The sequence below is a fragment of a genome, unplaced genomic scaffold (genome assembly GCF_019419815.1).
Source record: "Pyrus x bretschneideri cultivar Hongxiangsu unplaced genomic scaffold, Pyrus_bretschneideri_v1 Contig33, whole genome shotgun sequence".
NCBI lineage: Eukaryota > Viridiplantae > Streptophyta > Magnoliopsida > Rosales > Rosaceae > Pyrus > Pyrus x bretschneideri.
The window spans coordinates 664,968-684,241 of NW_025999646.1; the positions used below are offsets into that span (position 1 = coordinate 664,968).

General features: G+C 35.2%; 4 protein-coding genes across 7 annotated transcripts; 3 read left to right on the forward strand and 1 right to left on the reverse strand.

Moving 5' to 3' along the window:
- Positions 1-5,703: 5,703 nt before the first annotated feature.
- LOC103951218 lies at positions 5,704-6,481 on the reverse strand. The gene has a single exon (XM_009362529.3). The coding sequence runs from the start codon at positions 6,361-6,363 to the stop codon at positions 5,929-5,931; it is 435 nt and encodes a 144-aa protein (XP_009360804.1). The 5' UTR covers positions 6,364-6,481; the 3' UTR covers positions 5,704-5,928.
- Positions 6,482-11,982: 5,501 nt separating this feature from the next.
- On the forward strand, positions 11,983-12,717 carry LOC103951329. Its single transcript, XM_009362680.2, has one exon. The coding sequence runs from the start codon at positions 11,983-11,985 to the stop codon at positions 12,715-12,717; it is 735 nt and encodes a 244-aa protein (XP_009360955.2).
- A 1,914-nt stretch (positions 12,718-14,631) lies between these two features.
- On the forward strand, positions 14,632-15,474 carry LOC103951328. Its single transcript, XM_009362679.2, has one exon. The coding sequence runs from the start codon at positions 14,632-14,634 to the stop codon at positions 15,472-15,474; it is 843 nt and encodes a 280-aa protein (XP_009360954.2).
- Positions 15,475-16,058: 584 nt separating this feature from the next.
- Positions 16,059-19,074, forward strand: LOC103951216 (pentatricopeptide repeat-containing protein At4g18975, chloroplastic). Of its 4 annotated transcripts, none has more exons than XM_009362526.3 (8): positions 16,059-16,219; positions 16,623-16,795; positions 16,896-16,967; positions 17,098-17,198; positions 17,371-17,467; positions 17,600-17,743; positions 18,293-18,505; positions 18,660-19,074. In XM_009362526.3, the coding sequence occupies exons 2-8, from the start codon at positions 16,736-16,738 to the stop codon at positions 18,870-18,872; spliced, it is 900 nt and encodes a 299-aa protein (XP_009360801.2). In that variant the 5' UTR covers positions 16,059-16,219; positions 16,623-16,735; the 3' UTR covers positions 18,873-19,074. The 4 variants fall into 4 exon arrangements, with proteins under 4 accessions (XP_009360801.2, XP_048447391.1, XP_048447390.1 ...); XM_048591434.1 differs by having other exon boundaries at positions 18,650-18,839; XM_048591433.1 differs by having other exon boundaries at positions 16,076-16,219; positions 16,634-16,795.
- Positions 19,075-19,274: the final 200 nt, after the last annotated feature.

Genomic DNA, 19,274 nt, shown 5'->3' on the forward strand with positions numbered 1-19,274 from the left:
TATCTTCAAAAGTTGTATTATTTTTTGGCTAATTTTGTGCAATCAATTAAATAGATCTTCATATAAACTGATTCCCCCATTGATCAAAACACAAGCTCTGAACAATTGGCAACATTTCCAAGGCTTTTATTGGACCACAGTTAATCAGCTAATAATCTGAAAAGAACCCTAGCAGTTAATATAGCACCGGCAACCATGAAGTTCACCTTATCAGGCCGCCCCAAGTGCGCCTTATCAACCATCTGCAGCCATAAGGGTTTTGATGGCAGCTCAGGCTCACTGACTGGCGCAATTGGCGTTGGGTACTGGCCAACTGAAAATTGGAGCCTCTTTGGTCGCTCCCGGCCAGCTCCCACAATTGGCACTCGATCTTGGCACACGGGACAGTCCCCGTGACTAGTCAGCAGCCACCGAGCCGTGCAATGTCTATGATAAAGGTGTGAGCAGGGCAAGCAAAGAATTAGCTTTTGATCGTGACGATCATCCAAGCTATCACTTATGTTAGAAAAATTCTCCAAACAAATAGCACAAGACATCTTCTGTTCCGTAGCGGGCAAGCTATCAAGTCTCACTTGCTTTAGACCAAGAATCGAAGAGTGTTATGATCCCACATCGACTACACCAGAAATGGTGTAGTGGTACTTAAGTGACTAAGTCCTTGGGGTCCTCCCACCTATTGGACTAGTCTTTTGGATTGAGCTCTTCCCTTAGGCTTGAGTACCTAGCATTGGTATCAGAGCCTAGGTTCCTGACTGCGGAGGGAGCGACCTGGAAAGGGCTACCTTAACGGGATGACCAAAGGGTGCGCCGCTGTTAAGAGTGAAAGCCACCAGAGTAAGGGCCGCTGTGGGCGTTGGGTCTTCCGAAGGGTGGTGTGATGTTATGATCCCACATCGGCTACACTATAAATGGTGTAGTTGTACTTAAGTCCTTGGGGTCCTCCCACCTATTGGACTAGTCTTTTGGATTGGGCTCTTCCCTTGGGCTTGAGTACCTAACAAAGGGAAAAGAGATATGAAGACATAGAGGGAGGCGGAAGGGGAAGGAGGCGATAGGATAAGAAGAAGCGCTTTGAAATATTTATCTATATCACATGTTAATTTATAGATTTTATTTTTAATTTTTATAATTAACCTATATCACATGTTAATTGTATTTATCTATCTATAAAAATGGTTTTTATTTTCTAAATGGGTGTAAAGATATTTATATATTGAATTGTGTCTATAAGGATAATTTAGGTAGTAAATTTGGGTTTAAAGAGATAGTTTAATTAAAAGTGATGAAGGTGTAAAAGTAAATTAAGTATAGAAAGAGATTATATAAGTTCAAATAAAATTTTCCTAAGAGTTTCAATATAAAGAAAATACCTTACAAAATCAAATAAGGGAGTTGATTACAACTCATCTATCTCACACTTAATTTTTAAGTAAAAATTATCTTAATACACCCACCAAAATACCTTCCACCATAGAGTGCTCTAGACCAAACACAATAAATCGTAACCGTCTGTATTTAGAAAACCGAAATTTTATTCAAAAAATTGTGATGAGGTGTTAACAAAACAATCCAAAAAGAATGAAGCTAAGCACCAACTATGTGGGTTTTATTTTGAAATTCAAAACTCAATTTAAAGTTATATTTTTGTCCTCATTAATTGAATTGTCTTATGTTAAAATTCTATTTGGGAGTCACTTAGCATTACGGTCTAGTGATATTCCTCTTCACTTGTAAGCGAAAGGTTTTAGCTAGGTTCGATTCTCGCCAAAAACGAATTTCAACCACATTATTGCTAGCCTATTATGAAGTTTAGCTCATTCCCTCACCTCTTTAGTGTAAATAATATTGTTTGCCAAAAAAAACTCAAATTGGGAGAAGGATAATTTTTGGTATTTTGAATTTCAAAACTTGGGGACTACAATTGTTGATAGCACGTAAATCCTCTGTGTGGGCACATGTGTGTATCTGTAGCGTTGCTTTCTTTAATCTGAGTGTATATATAGTTGACCATTAGCAGATTTATTTTTTATTCTTTTAGCTGATGAACCCCATTTCAAAAGGATAAGACTAAGGCAGGCAAATTAAGTATCTTGTGCAACTGAAAAAGCACCCTATAGGCTATAACTATAATCAAATACTTCTGATTACATCTGGAAGTTGGGTTTGTGCATTTTTCTTCCACACTTTCTTCGATACTGTTAATGGAAATGGAAAACCGAAAGTGATAACAATTTTTGCACTAACCTTTTTATTTGGATATTTTCACTTTATTATATGCCATTTTTCATTTTGTAAAAAAAAAAGAAAAGAACTTTTTATGTTTTTAGCTCGGGATTGAAGATGAAAAATTAAAAATATAATTCTAAAGGCATTAAATTGCATATTTTTTGTGCAAAAAATGACACATGGCATTTAAAAAGGTGAAAAGGTCCAAATTCAAGGGTTAGTACAAAGGTTGATAGCATTTCTCATAGAAAAATATGAGGATGCAAGATTTTTTGTTAAACATAAAAATAATGATAGAGTGGAAAAGCTGCAAATTTAGACATCCATAGTTTGAATCAACTTCTGGGGCGTGTAGATTCTAGTTTCAACTCTCATGAGCATAAAACTATACAAATATATTGAATTCGTATATGTAGTTTGTAAGTTACTACACGTATTTAGGGTTGAACTTATAAGTTTTACACGATAAAAATAAGAGCAACTCAGAACAATTTTCTACTTTCTAAAAACAGAATCTTAGTGGATTGTTTGTTTGTTTGGTCATTTTCTTTTGGGACAATAATCATATGATGGCGTTTGTAGAAGGAAAGCATATTAAGAAAACACAAGTATGGTCAATCAATGCTGGTTTAGCTGCTAAATATTAGCATTTAGCACCTTTTGTGCTCCCATTTGGACAAATACACGAAAACAACTCCTGTTATATATTACTTCTAAGTCTCATAAAATAATGCTTATGAATTATATGATATATGTTGCCATCAAGTCTTTGGATTAATTTTATTTAATTTAGAGTTCCTACCTAACTAAAGTTTTGATAACTTTTGGAAGATAAAAGAAAGATGCATCTCTATAATTTTATGCCAAAAATTTATTTGCATCCTAACAACCACTCATTTAGTTCAAATTATCCGACAATTCCTTTAACTAATACTGGGAGGATTTGATTAAGTATTCAAGTTATCAAGAAACCTATAATTTTCAACTTTATTATTTTTCAAAGGAAAGATGAGACTATCGGATAGAGTTTTCTCTAGATCTTATTGTTTGGAGCCCAAGATCATACAATTCAGATCATTGGAAATGAATTTGATCCTATTAACAAATTTCATTGGTCCACCACACACAAACTAAGAATTCAAATTCTTTTTCTCACAAACAAAAAATACAATTTTTTAATCCTTAGACTCCGGACATAATTCAAATTCGGGAGCATATATATGCTGCATTTGCTAAATTTCTCTGCTTCGTATTTTTAATTTCTAAACTCCTTTTTCTGGACTCTTATGTAATTTGCCGATTTTCGAAGTTTGGAATCCATGAGCAAAGGAACAAAATCCACCGCTAGCGAATTCAACACAAAACATAGTTTTTTCATTGTAAAAGCAAGCCCCGACAGCCATATGAGTAATAATTAAATACAGTGAGGCGTATCTGATTTATATATTACAATATCTGGTTTGTTTATTTATTCTTTCACTTAAGAATTGGTGACTCTGATGTGATCTACGTCATTGGTTCATGATCGGACACTGTCTGTTTTTTCTGACATGATGATCGCAACCATCCATGTGTCTCTAATTGTAAAAATGCACACGTGGCCACGTTGTCATTCCTCGGGTTTATATTTGGATTTCTTCTCCTCAGTACCAATATATATTGTTAATCGGATTCTCATCATCAATATTTCTTTTTAATGCGATTACATAATTGTAAAGCGAATGACACTTGTCAATAACATATGTCAGATGTTTAGTTTATTTAGTAATAATGTTAGCATAAGTCGCGCACAAAAACGTGATTGATATGGAGAATTCATGTTCTTGCAATCCATATAATAAAGAGTTTGAAATTAAACGCCCATCTAAATGCTCAATTTATTTATTAAAAAATAACAATGCACAAATACTATTGGATATATAGGGATTGTCACACTCTTAATTACGGTGCTCTTATTACGATTCCAATTGGATCGTTCATGATTTTGCAATCCACATGCTAGAGATCTTAAAATCGATGATGCGATTTATCTTAACATTCCTCATAAAACAAGAACAATATACAAATAGTACTATGATATTATATAGCAGTTTTCACACTATTAATTAGATATTGTAAATTAACAAAAGTCTCGTAGAATAACGTGAATTAGTAACAATCATTCATGTTTTTGCAATCCAAATAACAGAGAGTTTAGAATCAATTCATAAAACATATGAACGTTTCTCTTCTTTTATTGAGAAATTACAATACACAAATACTATTAGGTATACAATGATTGTTACATTCTAAGAGTATCCTTATTCTAAGCATGAAAGCTATAAGATAATTAATTTAAAGTGTTAGAACTAAGAGTGCGAAAATTGTTGCTTTATTAGATCGTTGAGACTCGAAGCGAAGGATTTGTGTTAGAAGATAATTATTTTAATATTGATAGTGACCAAATAATAAAACAATACTGTGGGATGCTGTTCTTTAGCGGTATGGAGTGCAGGGGGTCCTATAGGTAGGGAACAAGCTGAGAACAAACAGTGTGATGACCATGGTGGGCGTGTTGCTCTACTTTTATGTTATATATTTTAGGTTTTGTGGAAAGTGGCTGAGCCAAAGGGGCCACTACCCTCAATGAAAAGTGTGGTACTAAAATTGGTTCTTAAAAGTGGCCTCACTCACATGACCATCATCAGAAGCTCCACTCTGTGATAAAATAAAATAAATAAACACCAATTGGAATGTTAAAATTAATTGTTTCGAATATTAGCACTCTTTAGAATATGAACATACCTTTCAGCTGCCAGAATTTGACGCATACAGATGCCAAGAAATACTCAAATATAATCACATTTCGAAATAAAAAAGATTTTTCATGACCTCCAAAAACAAACTCCCTCTCTTCCTCTCTCCTTCTCTCTCTTTCTTAAGTTTCTCACTGAAACCAGGCTGGTGATGTTGGGGTCTGCTAAGACCAGACAAAACTCAGACAGGGTGTGAATGCGGCGGTGCACTCCTTACGCTGCACGTTAACGATACATGTACAAACAATAACAGAATTTCTTATTGACGGATACTCTATGAAAATGATAAACACACAGCTATTTTAGCTTTCACACACTCTTGTTTAATTATATCTGTTGTTTGTTTGATTTATTCAATTTGACAGCTAAAAATAAAGAGAAGTATGTGAAAAGCTAAAAAGTGTGAAAATCATCACCTCCCATAATTTATGTATAGTTGAATTCAAATTACGGTTTAAGGAAGCGGACACACGGTCTAAACCAATTGACCTAACCAAATGGCTACGTCGCATAAAGTCTCTGACAAAACCCTAAATGTTGACCATTTTTACCTGACATACTGAAATTTTTGTCGGGTAAAACCACTTGACCCGACAAATATGGGTTCGTCGGGCAAAGTTTTGTGGGCAAATAGTAATTTCTGGTAGTATACTAGATCAAACATCTTAACTTACCGAATAAATATTCAAATCGAAATAGCTCCACAAGATGAAATGATTTTATATCATTGGATTCATTATCTCAGGATGAAGAGACTAATGAAAATAAAAAAATAAATTGAAGGAACCAATAAATTAACAGTAATTGACAGGGCGAAAACAGTTTCCATTTGCTCTCCCCTTCTTTTTTATCCTTTTGTATTTTTCTAATCTAAATGAAAGTAAATAAAAATAATAAACAATGAATTCTAAGCTTCCAAGAAACCAGTCATTCTGAGAATCGTATTCCGGACATGACTCAAAGCCCTTCCTTTAAGCGGCCGCCCGTTTCCTGTGCACATCGAGAACGCCATCTTCCCTGCAATACGCCGCCGCACGATCAGATGCGGCGGCACCATATCTCCCCCGTCCCACTGCTCCTCCTTGTAGTAATCTCCGTTGCTGTCGTCCTCGGAGCCGCTGAACCGGTCGAACATGTTGTCGGGGATTTTGACCGGCACCGACTTGATAATATTATTGTTGCTGCTGCTGTTGTTGTTGTTGTTAACATTTCCCATTTTCTTCTTCTTCGAGAGATTCGACTTGTCGTTTTGATGGTGACGCCGGAAATCCAAGCGGGTTTCGAAGTCGAGATTATCCATGGAGAAGATGACCTCCGATTCTTGAAACTCGTAGTCAGCCATAGCTAGATTCACACAGAGCTGAGAGGAATTTGATTTGCAATTAAATATTAACGGAAATTGGGTTTATGAGAAGTTGGGATTTCGTAGGGTTTATAGTAGAGAGGAAGAAATGAAATGTGGGAATCCAAATCGTAGCGAGTACACTTTGTTATTTGTGTTGTCAGATGGCGTCACTGTCTCAGGCCATTGAGTGCGGCCCCCGCCAGCATTTTCTTTATTCAAAATTTATCTCTCTCCATTAAACTTTTTATTAAACAAAAAGTCCAATAATGATTGATTGGATGACGATTTTAGGTAATTTTTTAAAGAAGTTTTAACGAAATACTTTTGGTACTGTTTATTTTTAATGAAAAATCATTTTTTTACCTTTCTCTGGTACTATTCACTACACTCTTATTTGTCATTTTTTTTATATTAAAACTAAAGTTTTTTTTTAACTTTTCGTTAGTTTTTATTTATTTATTTATTTTTTTACGGGAGAATGCTCTAATATGCTACTCTAATTTACAAGAAAGAAAATTTAAACTTGGGTGCTTGAGAGCAGATGTCTCAGCCAATCAACTTAATCTACGTCTACAATTTCACTTTTTTTAGAGAATCATATAGTTTCACTTGTCTCGGTTGAAGTTATATAGTTCTCGGCCTCATTTGGTGTCAAATTGCATAGGAATGGATATAGTATGGTGAAGATAAAAATGAAAAAAATTGTATCTAACTTAAAAGCAAAAGATGAATTACTCATTAAATAAATTGTATCCATTAAAATCCACCACAAAATAGTAGGATTAGAAGGATAAGTTTCCTTCGTGTCTCTATTCTACTCATCATCCTCCCAAATTGAAAGTTAATTAATCACATCCACCTTCAATTTACCTTGCATGTTATGAGTTACTTAGTCCATTCCTCTCTAGACACCCAAACAAGCCCTAAGCTCGTATTTTTCTAATTTAAGAACAATAGTTTAGTAATGTGTATTTTTGACAAAATTTAGTGTTGGAACCAAATCATGATCTCACATTTAGTACGATTGTAATATATGTGAAGACATTTGCTCTTCAGAACCGCAAGTTATAGTGTGGCCTTTTTTATACTACAATAAGGCGTTGAGGATTAAATTGGTATTGAACTCGTTATTTACGAGATTCAAATCTCATACGTCTTACTTACAAGTGAAGAAAAATATCACTAAATTGTAGTACTAAGTAACGATAATGTGTTTAAACAATAATTTAATCTTATTTTAAATATTTTTGTAGACTTTCGAACTTCCTGTCTCATTCTATGGAATAGATCCTTTCTGAATCCCCTTTCATCCCTAGTTCCCACTGCATATATTTCCCCGACGACCTTCAAACCCTCCCATCTTCTTATTTTTCTTTCTTTCTCTACGTTTCTGCTTCGCAAAAAAGAAGGCATGTTGAAGAGAATGAGAAGGGAGTGAGAAAATTGAAGAGGAAGAGTAACCTCAGCCGCACAATTTTATGTGAACGGTTGAGATTATTTGATCTGCAGAATCTGAATGGTTCGGATCCGAAGAGGATCCTGTTCCTCTTTCTATCACCTCACGGCTCTTCTCTTTAGCTAATTAACTGCATATTGACTTGGTGTATTTTTGGTTGTGCTGGCTCAGCTTTAGGGGGTATTTGATTGGGTTCCGTTTTCTACTTAATCCTTTTGGTCAAAAGTTGAGTTCTTGTTTTGTGGTATTTCAATTTGTACTTAAATACGGATGCAATGCAAGGGCTTGGGCAACAGTGCACGCATGGTGAATTGACAATTGGTGTCAATTTATATAAAAGGAATGGGGTTATGTTGAATTTTTTAAACAAACCCATTAAGATTTGCTTAATTTTATATCTTCTGTTGAACAAAACAATAAATGCAGAACGATTATTTGGCTTAATCTCGTCTTTATCTTTAACATGATGTCAACGCTTAGCGACGCGGCGAATTTTTTTTGTGTAATGTTGTCATCCTTATTAATTTAATCATATTATTACAATCTTCACAATACTCATTCGTGCATATAATGTTTTACCACAGTGACTGAAATCAATAATGCTTATACATTTTAATGGGGTTCGATCGCCCTCCCTCCTAACATTTAACAGTTTAACTCACTAAGGTTATCGTTTGTAAAAAAAAAAAAAAAAAAAAAAAAAGGAGATATTAATCCCATATTTGATTATTAATTAACACAAAAAAAAAAGAGATACTACTTGGTTGCTGCAAATTTAGTAGCAGCTCTTGCTTCTACCCAACTATATATAGATACTTATCCAAATAGTTGAACTTGTAAACACCGATTAAACATGTGTCCATTTGTAATTGGGTAAAAGAAGGAGCTGCTGAATTTACAGCAGCCAAGTAGTGTTTTAGCTGTAGCACTGGAAAGTATGTTGCGTTTTATAACAAGTAACAAAAAAATCATATTCGAATGAAAATTTCTTTATATTTCCGTTTGTTTCAGATTTTAACTTCGATTCACACGAATTTTACGACCATATATGTGTAAGATGAATCCGATGTCTAATAGTGACAAGCTCTGTTGTGATGATGTGCCTTTATGGTTCATCATAATGTTGCCATGGAAACAAGATATGTAGGTGAAATATAATTTACGTGCATGGAGATTAAATGAACGTTCAGGTTCAAATAAATATTCTACAGAAAAATTATTTGTGTTAAAAAATTTAAAAAAAAAAAAACAGAAAATTTGAGAGAGCTAGTAGGCAAGCCGAGCCGAGTTGCTTGCAAATCAGCTTGCGGTGACTTGTGCGAGCTGTAACATTCAGCAATGATTGGGCGGTAAAGGCGTCGGTGTAAAGCTACGGATCAGCCAGCGCGGCGCATCCTACGCCTCATGCTTCGCGTCAGAGCGGGGCCCAGATTCCCAAGGGCGTGGGGTGAGGTCCACCTAATTTATCGAGTTACCGCAAGAGAATGATTCGGGGATACGACAGCACCAATGGAAGAGAGACACGTCGCGAGTGACATCAGCCGGACACACACAGGGTACTGCAGCGCGGGAATCTGATTGATTGGTGAGCTTGGATGCCACGTTGACTCCGTTGTTTTCGTGTAATAATTAAGTGAAGCAATCTTAGGACTTCTAAAGTGCCAAGTCTTGGTGTTGATGTTTGGGAAGCAAACAAAACCAATGAATGACTAGACAACGTGGACTTTTAGGGTTTTCGCTTGATGAAAGAATACGTTACCATCTTTTAAGTAGTTTTTAATATAGTGATAAAAAATAATAATGTTTATATATTTTGATGTGAATTTTGTTTCTATTGATTTTTTATTATTAATATTTAATTATCTAACCAATTAAAGCAATTGTTTGCAAAACAAATCATTATTTAGATTAAAAAGAAAGAAGTTTTTCCTTCTTCTTTGATTATGAATAATAGAGAAAGAAATAAGAATTTACATATGAAGTTGAAAACTTCTTGTAGATGCGTGTATTATGAGTTAGAATAAAGAACTAAAACGCATTATAATTCCTTTTGCAAGTAAAATTATATGTAAGGTATTTTTAGCTCAAGTAATTAAGAATTATATACTCGAGGTCTGTTCAATTTTCCTTCTCCTCATATAAACAAAATTTAAAATCACATTGTTTAGTTTCATAATTCGATTTGTACGTAATATTTTCCAGCTATGACTAAATCTGAACTTATAACATCTTTCAGCTTTACGACGAGAAAAAGTCATTACATTATTAAGAACTAGTTGATTCAATACCTAAAAAAATGCAATATGATGAAAGTAGAGTATTACCAGAATAAGCAAGCAAACAAGCAATATAATTCATAAGTGTGCAAGTGTGGTCCATGGGAGAGCTGGTTTGCCCTAGTTGATTAGACGTACATAACTCTTTTTAGTGAAAACGACTAAGCACAAGTTCTAGAATTGAAGAGTCTCTGGAGGTTTTGGTATCGGTAGATAGATAGTTTTATATGTCTGTTATTGAATGAATATGACTTCGATCTCATCTATACTATTGATTTAATTTGGTCAGTGTCATCACATAATTAAGAATCGACGACCAGTTATGAATTCATTAATTATGTTATTATAATTATTCAATACGGTTTTTGTCTGAATCAATTCACAAGAGTCTGTTGCTAGCATTTATCTCAATGCATTTGGTTCGATCCTTTCATTTTTCAATTTTCAATATTTATTGTATAAAAAAAATATTTAGATCACAGTTTCTTGTCCATTTTGCAGAAAAGAACGAAAATTCTTGGATTTGAACTCACCAGAAACCCTACATGTACTTACGTGCTCGTAGACTTATATAAGAAATGTTGTGGAAAAATGAAAAGAAAAAAAATGATAAGTGGCATTTGTAATTATTCTTTCCTTAGAGTTATGGTAATATATAGATGGATATACAAAGATATGACAAGGTATAACAATAGACATACATTATGTTTTGGTCTCGCCGATATCCTACGAAACCTTACTGGTATAGAGTGCATGTGATGTACAGATTATCAAATTATTAACAATTAGTCCATTATGTTCAACATAAATAATACTATGCTTTCACATCATATCATCCGATCCAAAAAAAATAAATATAAAAGATAGTGTTATCCACACACCTATTTTTAATTCTCAAACACCTCTTTCAATTTTCCGGCGTTGCATGAATTGAAGAAGATTAAAGACAAAAAATTAATAAAAATATGCAAGAGGCAAAAATGAGTGTGTGAATAACATTATTCAATATAAAATAAAATCTTGAGCTAGTTGTCATTAGTTTACAAAAGCTAGGCTCAATTGATCATCTGACACTAGTTTTCTTAATTTTTCGTTATGAATTACAGAGCACGCCATTTGACCCACAAAATCTGCAACTATGAAGACCTTTCACCAAGGAATTATATTTTAGGGAGTTTTAATGAAAAGTTCACGGTACTGTTCACTTTTCATTTTACCCTTTATTTTGTTCTTATTATTAAAACTTAAAAGTTTTAAGTCCTTTTCATTAATTTTCTTTATATTTTAATAGACCATGAAAAAGCACGAAATATAGTTCTTATTTTGTTAATGGGTTAAAAAAGAATTGCTTGGGGTAGACATATAGCCTCAATGAATTTGCTAATTAACATCCATCTGCCCAAGCCCAATAAGTACGAATCCTATCCACTAACAGACCCAATGAAAGTTGCTTTTTGTTGGAGTGACCGTTTGAATATTGTATTTGTGGTAATTATCTCAAAATATTCACTAAAATATTATCCTACAAGGATTAGGAAAAGCCGGTTTTTCCTACGAAAATTTGGAAACTTTGCTGTTTCTTGTAGGATTATCAGTTGTCCCAGTAATCCTACAAGAGTTAGAAAAGCTTTTTCCCAAGGCTATATATTAAAACGTGGCATATGTGGTGTGTGATTATATTTGTTAAACCTCGGAGTTGCTTTGCTTGGTAAAAGTATTGTACAACATTCTCGCGTTCCCTTTTTAATTCTTCAACGTCTAGTTACACTCAAGTGTCTTGTTTGTTCTACAACCACAGAATCTTTGGTGGTATCTGTTAAGGGTTTTTCGTTTTTCCTAATTTCTAGGGTTTTCTTTTGGTCAAAGAGTTTCTTAGGGTTTTTAATGACGAGTCGGAGAAGACAACAAGGTCAAGGTACATACAGTCTTTATTCTCAACAGCAGCGTCATCATCCCTGGACTAACGATCGCAGTCGGCGTCATGACAATTCATTTACAAGTGTGCCTTACTGGGAAAAGAAATTCTGCATGACCATCGGCTTGATTCCGTGGGGAAAACTCGTGGAAACGAAAAAGTGCATGTCTCTGCACAAGAACATCGTTGAGTGGAATGACTCGGCTGGCGAAGAGGCATTCAAGAAGGCGAAAAGCCGGTTTTGGGCTCAGATGAACGGCCTAATTCCCAGTTCTGACCTATCTTTGCCGGATCCCAACGCGTATATTGATGATATAGATTGGCAGTCGTCAACCGAAAATATTGATCCTCAACTGATTTTGGACTTAGAAAAGAGCAAGGAACATAAACCCGACAATGATCATGGTGATGCCGAAACCCTAGATCATGATCGTGAGTTTGTTATTATCGGCCTTCATCCTGTCAATATAAATCAGACGACATTGCCGTGCAGCGGATGGGGTAAGGAGTTTGAAGAAGAGGATTTGAAAAATAATGAAAATAATAATATTCCTGAAAATCCATGGGAACCTGTTTGGGTTCGTCAGAGGGAAGCTGCAGCCATGGGACGAGGATGGAACAACACAACCAGCTGGGAACAGTGGGAAAAAAATAACTATAATTACAACTCAAGATATAAGAAGTCAAGATTTCATGGTGGTTAAAATGATCACAAAGTTGGAGGGTCGTGGAGGAACAATGGAGGGAGAAGGAACAGATATTCAGTTCATGTTGGTAACCAAAACCTGGCTTCTTGCTACTGATCATAAGGCTCTCGCAGATAGTGAACTTGGAATAATGTCAAGAAATATTAGGACTCGAGTTGGGACAAACCAGTTTTGTAATTAATTAATATCAACAAATATTACTCAATGGATACAATATATTTTCCGTATTAATCTTATTGTTTTTTTTATTAATATGTGATTTTAATCTTTATTATTTAAAAAGTCTATCATATTATTCATAGTTTCATAAAAAGAGATTCCAAAGCAAAATAGAAATAGAATTTCATTTTTGTTGCAAAAAAGGTCGAAAGATAAATTCTTGAAACAGTAAACCCTACAGGATGCACATTCGTATTCCTATATAAAATAATGTGACTGGAATTTATAAATAGTAGCTAGTTGTCACTTGTCAGTAGCTTACAAATTAAGCAAGCCTCAGTTAATCATATGAGAGCTAGTTGTATTTGATTACAGAGCAATTAATCCCACTAATCCCATAAAACCAGGAATTTTCAAGACCTTTTCTCTAAGAAATTAAAAATTAGGCCTTAAAAGTCCCACATAAACAAGGGCTTATAGTTCAGTTGGTTAGGAGTACTTTTGTTCTTGGCAAAGGTCATTAGTTTGATTTCCGCCTCCTAGGATAGTACCATTTTTTATAAAGGAAATACAATAATATATTATATTAAGGGGTGAGCGATTTGGATTAAGCTACACAATGATCAATCATAATAGATTGATAATTTGATATTGAACTTGCCATATGCGAGAACCGAATCTAAGGATTCTCACTTACAAGTAGGGGAAATACCATTGGACCTCCAAAATATCACTTGTGTAAGAAAAAAAATTAAGAAATATTGCCAATAAAATTACACAAATTTTATGTATACCGTACAATGTATGATGAACGAACATGATTACATGATCCCCGGGATCCCTAAGAAAAGGATCCGGCAAGGACAGAGCCGATGTTGAGGGGGTGCAAGTGGTGCCATCGCATAGGGCCCCCAAATCGGAAGGGCCCCGATTTTTCAATTTTGCATGCATATACGTATATATAGTAGTATGTGTAGAATATTGCAAACTTAAGCCTTAGCACAAGTGGTATTATTGCTTCTTTACATCGGCCTAGGGTATGGGTTTGAACCTTGTCTCCATCATTTTTTTTAGTTCCTCTAAATAGTTAAGGTAAAACAATACGCCACCTTTCCACTTGTTGATTTGTTAAATTTGTTTGTGCAATTAGAATTTATAAAAGCTCAATTGAAAAATAAATTTATTTTTTTGGACAAAAAATTACAAAAAAAATTAAAATTTTTAGCACTTCTTAAGGTCTTCAATTCACTTTCGCACATGATCCTGAAATCTCAGGATCGGCCCTGGACGAGGATCCTTTTCCAAACGTATAATAAGCTCATTGTATGTGGTAACATTCATGTCCTAGCCCAAACTCACTAATAGGCCCAACCAATGTTTTTCGACCGTCTCGAGACTGTTTTGAATTGAATGTTTTGATTGTAAATTAGTTATTTCCTAAAAGAGTTAGGAAAATCCGGTATTTCATACAAAAATTAGGAAAAAGCTTTTCCTGGATTTTGTAGGATTACCGGATCTCCTACTAATCCTACAAGATTAGGAAAAGCAGTATTTTCCAAGGCATATCTAAATGTGGTTCTCCATTATGTGGGTGTCTCGTAGCTTTCTTAAACCTTGGCTTCCTTTTTTCAATTCTTCAACTTATTAACCTCAATCAGGTGCTCTTTGTTCAGCAACCACAGAATCTTGGTGGTTATTCGGCTTAATTTGTTTCAGGGCCTTTAGGGTTTCTTATTAATTAGGGTTTCAATGATGAGTTGGCGAAGACAACAAGGTGCATGCAGTTCCTATTCTCGGCCGCAGAGGCACCAATCTTGGACTAAAGATCGTAGTCAGTGCCGTTACGAGTCACTTAGATGTGTGCCTTATTGGGAAAGGAAGTTTTGCACGACGGTTGGATCAGTCCCATGGCGAAAACTCGTCGAAACAAAGAAGTACATGTCTCTCTATAAAAACATCGTTGAGTGGAATGACTCGGCCGGAGAAGAGGCCTTCAACAATGCGAAAAACCGGTTTTGGGCGGAGATGAACGGCCTGATTCCCAGCTCCGACATATCTTTGCCTGATCCCGACATGTACATTGATGACATAGATTGGAGCTCATCATGCAACAATATTGATCCACAACTGATTTTAGACTTGGAAAAGAGCAAGAAACCTAAACCTTCCGACGATCGTGAAGCCGAAACCCTAGGCAATGATCGTGAGTTTGTTATTCTCGGCCTTTATCCTATCTATTTAAATCCGACGAAATTGCCGTGCTCTGGAAGGGGTGATGAGTTTGAAGAGGAGATCTTGAAAAATAAAGAAAATAATGTTCTTGAAAATTATGGAAAGAATGTTGTGGATGATAAGAAAAATCCTTGGGAATCTGCTTGTGTTGGTCAGAGTAAAGCTGCAGTCATAGGAGGAGCATGGAACACCAACACTACTTGGAACAACAACAATTCAAGATATAAGACATCGACGCGGTCGAGATTTCGCGGTGGTTACAATGATCACAAATTTGGAGGGTGGTGGTGGAACAACGGAGGAAGGAGAAGGAACAGATATTCAGTTCAAGTTGGTTATGAAAACCTAGCTTCTTGTTATTGATAAAGCTCAGCCAGTCAGCAAGGCAGGGGCAGCTGTGAAACTTGGAGGGAATTACTTGTTTACACGATCGATTATTTAGAAAATTACAATACGATAAATATATTTTCGTTTTTAATCTTTTAATACTTTTACTATGTATTTCTTTTGTTCTTTTTGATAACAATATGATAAAACAAATTTTTTTGCTTTACTGATTAGTTTTTATTTCTGGGTGGTACTTGTGTTTCTCCTATGTTAGAAGAAATTATAAATTCTTCTCCTTCCTCTCCTATAATCCTACTGATCAAATCAAAAGATATATTATTACTTTTGAGTTTAATAACTTATTCCATAGTATTACTTTGATTGAGATTTTTTCATTAAGAGTGTCTTTGAAAATCTTTGTTAAGGCATTCTCGACTCCACTCATGTTAATGTGACAACTTCTTGATAAATTACATTACATGGCCAACCACATGACACTTAATCAGGCTGTGTTTCCGGTACATTAAAAAATTCCTCTAAAAAGATTATTTTAATAGGAAAAGGCACTAAAAATCTCTCTTAGGCAGACTAATAGGCTCAAATGCAAAGACAGGCCCATGCCAAAAAATGACAAACCCAATCCTCTAGGAATTGGAAGTTCCACTCTCTCTCTCTCTCTCTCTCTCTCTCTCTGTGCCCTTTCGCTTCTGCAACATATGGCATCCATAGCTGATAGGTCCTAAGGATTAAAACCCGTTCAGAGATTTTTCAAATTCGCAATGTATGTTCTCTTTGCTATCGATTGAACCCATGTTTATGTTTATGTTTAGGCACCAAAGTATCCATCTTTGTCTTCAAGTTTCCTGAATTCTTTATGCTCTCTAAGCTTCATTCGGAAAACCCACTTCGAAGACAATCATTAAGAAGTAGTCATTACAAGTACTGGTAAATTATATGGTGATCCAATTGATTGTATGATTTTAAAGTTTTAATTTCATTACCCAGCTGAGCTTTTCATGTTCACATGGTTAAAAATCTGTTCTTTTGAATAACTACCTGTTTTATTGAATTTTTATTTAATATTTAGTCCTGAAATTTTGAAAAAAGCTTGTATTTTTATGCAGAATTAGGAAATGGGTAAGTAGATATTGAATTATTTTAATATGCTTTGCTTCTTGTGCCAGAGATTGTACAGTGGGAAAATGTATTGTGACAAAGGTTTCTTCTATTAGAATCGTTGTACGTTCCTGGTTCATGTAAATTGCTTGCTCAAAGTATTGGCAATTGAAGAAGACTAATGATTGTGAATTCCGGATGTTGTATTCGATGTCAGTTCCCCATATCGGGAATTGATCAGGTGAACAATGAGTTACCTTATTCATAGTTTGTCTAATTTCATTCAGTGTCCACCTTATTCTACTTGCGTGTTTAATCTGATTTATTGGATGACTCATTAGATCACAACTACTGAAGCAACTTTGTTGTTGGGGTTCGGCTACTCTAATTGCAAAACTTCTCTCTTGTGGAAGGTAATTGGGTTGTTCTCATTGTTAAGGCAAGCAAGAAAAGAATTGTCAAACATTTGCTTTACCATTTGATTTCTAAAACTTTGAAGTTTTTATATCACGGTCTTCATCTCTTTCTCGTCTTTTCTTGTAGAAAAATTATGTACATCAGACGGTGGCTATACATACATCCAATGTCAAGTTCTCCCACAAGCAAAGTAGACAACCTTTAACTAGTTCCAAAACAACTGAGAAGTAGGTTTTCTATCTTGCTTTATAGTTAAACATAATCTGTGATTTTCAATGTTCAGTTCAATTGCTTCAAAACGCTGCTTCATCGTTCAAGTGCTATAGTTATTTATGAACATTAATTGTTCTTTAGGTTGTCATAATGTTTGAAGAAGATGTACCTTTGCATGAAATGCAGGAAAATAATCAAGAAGTCAGGAAAGAAAGAGCACCACTTATGGCAGAAAAAGGACTCTGCTGGGTCTGGGCAAAAGGCACTCAATCTTGTCAGAATTGTTAGTCTTTTTTTTTTTTTTTAATTCTTGAGTGTTATACTCTTGCTTTTGGTCTTTCAGCTTTATAACCTTATGACATATGATATGGACCCTCTTCCTACTCTGTTTTCCTCATTAACATTGAAATGACAGGTCTCCAGTCTTCCTAATGAGAAAGAGACCATTTTTGGAGCATTAGATAAATGGACAGCTTGGGAGACAGAGTTTCCATTGATTGCAGCAGCGAAGGCCTTGATAATCTTAAGGAAGAGGAGTCAATGGGTTCGTGTAATTCAAGTATGAGACTTGCGGACTCTACTTCAGATTATTTAGAATTTATACCACATACTTTAGGCGCAACCTGATCCTAGTGACCGCCGTTATTTAATTGCTTTTTAGATAAGTAAAGCTAGTGTGGATGAACAAGTGGAGATTTCACTTTTGAAACATTTTTCTAATGCCATTGCATATGGCATACAAATTAGCTTTTAGTATGAGACCTACATGATTCCCTTTATTGGATAGTTGCATGTGGAGTACAACTTCGCTTGGATCACTCTGAGAACTAAATGCTTAAAAGCACAAATCTGCAAAAATCCGCTTGACATGAGACTACCGAGCGTGCCTTTTCATAGAGATATTCTTCTAGGTGGCTTTGTGATTAATTTCGCCTGTCTAAGCCTTAGAAGGACTTCTTTTGCTAACCATACAAATCAGCTCTGTTAGTTGTTGGATCATCTCATTTTTTAAAATATAAAAAATGCCTTGTGCTCTATAAAAGGCTATGTGACAGTGAAAATTGTTGGATGTATTAAAGATGGCTGGCTATTCTTAGTGCTTTGTCAGGTAGCAAAGTGGATGTTGAGCAAAGGCCAAGGAGCAACAATGGGAACGTATGACACCCTTCTGCTGGCATTTGATATGGATCAGAGGGTCGATGAGGCTGAATCACTGTGGAACATGATTCTGCACACCCATACACGCTCCATCTCAAGGCGGTTGTTTTCTAGGATGATCTCTTTGTATCATCATCACGACATGCAAAGCAAGATAATAGAGGTAATTCGACAATACCGAGCCACTAATACTTTGACGTTTCCACCCTCTTTGCATGATATATTGTACAGTGTTCTGTAACAGATGTCCAAATTAAACGTAAATAAGATATGTCGTCTTAGTGCTAAGATTTGAATTTCTTCCATGAGAAATTCAGGTATTTGCAGACATGGAGGAGTTAGGTGTAAGACCAGATGAAGATACTGTCAGGAGAGTGGCACGTGCTTTCCAGGAATTAGGGCAAGAGGAGAACAAAAAACTCTTTTTAAGAAGATACCAGTGTAAATGGAAGTACATTCACTTTAAGGGTGAAAGAGTTAAAGTAAGAAGAACTAATGCATGGGATGAAGATAATAACTTAAGCAACTGAGATGGACTGGCTGGCATTTAGGATGCACAATGTGACCGTGATATCTGTTTTTCTTCTCTTGTTTTCACCCTTGGATGAGGATATGTACAGATATAGGGTAAGATTCATTGCTACAAAGCTTCAGTAATATTCCGTTGTAAGATATGAGGATTCTGTATGCATCCCTTTGATTTATATAAGTCAAGATCTTAAATATTTTGAATCTGGATTCTCTATGGAAGTGGATTATCTTCTTTAAATGCATGATAGATGTCGGGTGTTGTATGACGTCAGGGCACTGTGAGGTAGGGAAAATTTTCCATTGGCATGTTGCTATAATCGTTGCAAATGGCAATTAGGTGATTTCTATTGAAGCTGATGATGCAGGGTGCAAACCACCTATGCAGTTGATGCTGTTCTATA

Coding starts and splice junctions, on each gene's coding strand:
- LOC103951216 (XM_009362526.3), top strand. CDS start 16,736: ATGATTGTGAATTCCGGATGTTGTATTCGATGTCAGTTCCCCATATCG. Junction 17,199..17,370: donor AGTTCCAAAACAACTGAGAA/GTAGGTTTTCTA, acceptor CATGAAATGCAG/GAAAATAATCAAGAAGTCAG. Junction 17,468..17,599: donor CACTCAATCTTGTCAGAATT/GTTAGTCTTTTT, acceptor TTGAAATGACAG/GTCTCCAGTCTTCCTAATGA.
- LOC103951328 (XM_009362679.2), top strand. CDS start 14,632: ATGAGTTGGCGAAGACAACAAGGTGCATGCAGTTCCTATTCTCGGCCG.
- LOC103951329 (XM_009362680.2), top strand. CDS start 11,983: ATGACGAGTCGGAGAAGACAACAAGGTCAAGGTACATACAGTCTTTAT.
- LOC103951218 (XM_009362529.3), bottom strand. CDS start 6,363: ATGGCTGACTACGAGTTTCAAGAATCGGAGGTCATCTTCTCCATGGAT.